At 37.4% G+C, this 3168-nt stretch overlaps 1 protein-coding gene across 5 annotated transcripts; it reads right to left on the bottom strand.

The window, feature by feature from the left end:
- Positions 1–1041: 1041 nt before the first annotated feature.
- LOC104800032 lies at positions 1042–2925 on the bottom strand. 5 transcript variants are annotated; one of them, XM_010522736.1, is made up of 3 exons: positions 2833–2925; positions 1795–2449; positions 1042–1590 (listed from the first exon to the last, which is right to left on the bottom strand). In XM_010522736.1, the coding sequence occupies exons 2-3, from the start codon at positions 2319–2321 to the stop codon at positions 1161–1163; spliced, it is 957 nt and encodes a 318-aa protein (XP_010521038.1). In that variant the 5' UTR covers positions 2322–2449; positions 2833–2925; the 3' UTR covers positions 1042–1160. The 5 variants fall into 5 exon arrangements, with proteins under 5 accessions (XP_010521038.1, XP_010521034.1, XP_010521035.1 ...); XM_010522732.1 differs by having other exon boundaries at positions 2806–2911; XM_010522733.1 differs by having other exon boundaries at positions 1795–2471; positions 2806–2909.
- Positions 2926–3168: the final 243 nt, after the last annotated feature.

Below are 3168 nucleotides of genomic sequence, written 5' to 3'. Positions count from 1 at the left end.
ATTAGATTTTATTTTGATATTATCTCAATCACATCTCAATCATATTTGATAGATTTTCTGCAGATTTGAATCCAATTTGAATTTCAAAATCAATCAAGAATATTCTCTCAATATTCTGTATATTTTTATTAAAATTTCTAAAACTTTCCATGAACCATACTTCTCACGGGCTATGCCCGTTTGATTCTATCAAATAAACTCAAATCCAACAGAATTTAGATCTTCAGATGCATGGAAGGAAGTGAACAACCTATGACGTCAAGTAAAGATTATTTGGTGTAAGTCCCACACACCGAAACATGCTTTCTTCACATGGTTAGTTACCCTTTATTGATGTCCCACCAACACTAACTTGTGAGAACAATTTGTCCGATTCTTCTGCTGTTAAATTAAACCAAACAATTCCACCAAGAATAACATACAAATCCAAACTTATGTGACTCAACTAACATGGGATGAAACAAAATTCATTTTCAATACAAATTGGAGTCTCCATTTAGGAGAGTGAGCTTTCCAAATCTTTTGAAAAAGTTGTAGTTGGATCAAAGACAGAGATTAGCTTATGAATTATCAAAAAAAAATAAAAATAAAAAATACATAGAAAAGATAGACGAGAAAAGACTAAAATGCCCCTCCTTTGTCAGTTTGGCCTCCTCCAAACCAGGAGACACACTAACAGAACTTCACCAAGACATATTTCGTGACTTTTTTCAACTTTGCTACTAACCCTGTAAGACAAATAGTTTCTTTCGAAGCCATTGTGAATGAATAAGGCTACAACATGTGGTAAACTCGGCTTCCAACTAACCACAATGAAGGAAAAACTATACATAATCGGAATCCCGTTATCCTTTTAAGGCTGAAATTGTCAATCCCTTTGGCAGTCCCTAAGTGGTTTCAAAACTGAAAAGAGCGAAGCACGAAGAAGGAAAGAATAAGTTTCTGAAGGGTTCTGTTCTGGAAGCAAATGACACTAATGCCATGGATTTGTTGCTCTTAGATATGAGACAAGGGGATTATTTGTATGGTAACTGGGTATAATAAACCGTTTGAAGAATGATATAACTTATCAATGGTTACTTCCAGATTTAGTTTCTGAATCAAAGTTTTACAAGTATCACGGTAAACAAAAGATGAAGAAGAAAAAGCTAACTTGGGGTTTACTTCTTCAGACCTTCTTTCTGCTGCATTTGCTTTCTCAAATTTCCAAGGGGACCGTAGCCTTTTTCCTTCTCTTCTTTGCTGCAATTGCATTTCCTCTTGTTCAGATTCGTACCACATTTCAGGCATATCCCTTTGCATCCGGGATCGCATATAGCATTGATGGTGATTTCTAGATGTACCAAGTCCCTCACGTGCTTTGAGATATCAATTTCATTCACCTCAGCTGGAAAATGGAGCCGATCGTCCCAATCTATACATGAATCATCCTTGTCTCCATCTTCTTCGTTATATAACCCGGAAAAGGACTGGCCTTTATCATTGCCGAAGGCGAATCCCAGATTGATGATCTCAGGTTCTTCAACGGGTTCTTCCATAAGTAACAGTGAAAGGTTGGAGAAAACGGTCTCAGCAGCTGGCTCACCACACCTTCAACACCGTGCAAATGGGTAACAAGTATTTAATTGACAAGTTCATCACATAGGCCACAAAACTACTCATGTCTTGATTACAGACAGACCTAATAGAACAGCTGACAGTCTTCTTCAATAGAAATCATTTAAACCCTAGTAGCAAACAGTATAAAGAAAACTTCAAAAGACAACATAAGGAATCGAGTTTACAAGAAAGTACCGGTTGCAGCCCAGTGTAATGACAGTTCTTACAATTCCATCAAGCCTCAGCTTCTTTTTCTTCCTTATGACATCGATCGAAACTTGAACTGGTGTGCCATCAGGAAAATCCTTAACGACTTTCGTGACACGTACACCCATTGAAGAAGCCCTCGACCTTGAGATCTCAGTCGATAGCCTTCCCAATCCCAGCCTCTCTAATGTGGTGCAATATTCCACGTGTGTGACTGAAGCGTTTCTCTTGTACACAACCGCCCCTTCCCACGGTGACCCTGTATCTGTGAGATCCTCTTGATCTTCCCAATCGAAAGATAACGAGCTAGTCTCTGTAAAGGATTGCTGACTTGCTAAGATACGACTCTTCCCTGACATAGGAAGCTTATGCAGTTCCACAAACAAGAACTGGGCATTTGTCCTAAATCTAGCTGTGAAATCGAGATGACCAAAAGAAGAGCATGAATTCAGGGTACATGACCGTTTCATAAGCGGCCAGGGAGCTACAAAAGATGAAGAGCAGACCAGAGGCATTTTCCAGCACAGCTTCTACCAGGAGAGAAATTCTATGACACGAGAACTGGATCCTAGATAACAAGAACTGGGTTTTGACCAAATCCAATGAAATAACTACACAAGAACCAATCACGGGCCTTCACCACCTGCAATAATCATTTGTGGGCACTGTAAGACAGAAATGAAAACAGTGTGAAAAGCCATAGATGAACTGATATCTCAAGAAATTAAGCTGAAACAAGAAAGAATCGTCAAAAGGGTTTTAAGGGTATTGCGTTTAAGTGCGAATTGGAGCCGATACAACGAAAACAACGCAAATAAGAGCGAGCTACGCATTTTGTCGAACAACTGATGTTCAACAAAGTGAAAAGCGGATTTCAGTTCGACAACAGACTTTTTTTTTTATGAACGTAAATCATATATATACCGTTTCGAAAACAGACTTTAAACCATGGGAATCAAGGAGATTGGAAGAGAGAGGACATAAGAGTGGATTTCTTACAGATTGTGAGACAATCTCTGGACTTACTTCAGTTGTGTCCGTGAGACAGAGGCCGCTAATACGGCTGCTCCATTTATCCGCCAACCGAACAAAACAAAACCGATTTTACGAATCTAACCCAAATATAAAAAGTATACACAAATATATTATATATTTTATACCACCAAAATTTAGACGTAGAGATTTCGGTATTCGATAGTTTAGTTTAATTCTTTCACTTTTTCAAAAATATATATCAATAAATTATTATATTATATTCAATTCGGTTCACCTTCAAGTTTCGTTTTATTTTTTTAATTAAAAAATTTTAGATTTTTTTAAGAAAATTTCGATTTTTTGATTTTTTAAATTTATTTTGCTTCG

This window comes from Tarenaya hassleriana, unplaced genomic scaffold (assembly GCF_000463585.1).
Source record: "Tarenaya hassleriana unplaced genomic scaffold, ASM46358v1 Cleome637, whole genome shotgun sequence".
In the NCBI taxonomy this organism is placed as follows: domain Eukaryota; kingdom Viridiplantae; phylum Streptophyta; class Magnoliopsida; order Brassicales; family Cleomaceae; genus Tarenaya; species Tarenaya hassleriana.
The sequence above is the reverse complement of the archived record's forward strand: the minus strand, read 5'-3'. Positions and strand labels throughout refer to the sequence as shown.

What these genes read in the sequence shown, in the direction of transcription:
- LOC104800032 (XM_010522736.1), bottom strand. Translation starts at nt 2,321, where the DNA reads ATGCCTCTGGTCTGCTCTTCATCTTTTGTAGCTCCCTGGCCGCTTATG. An exon ending in ATTACACTGGGCTGCAACCG is followed by an intron (nt 1,591 to 1,794) that starts GTACTTTCTTGT and finishes ACGGTGTTGAAG; the next exon opens with GTGTGGTGAGCCAGCTGCTG.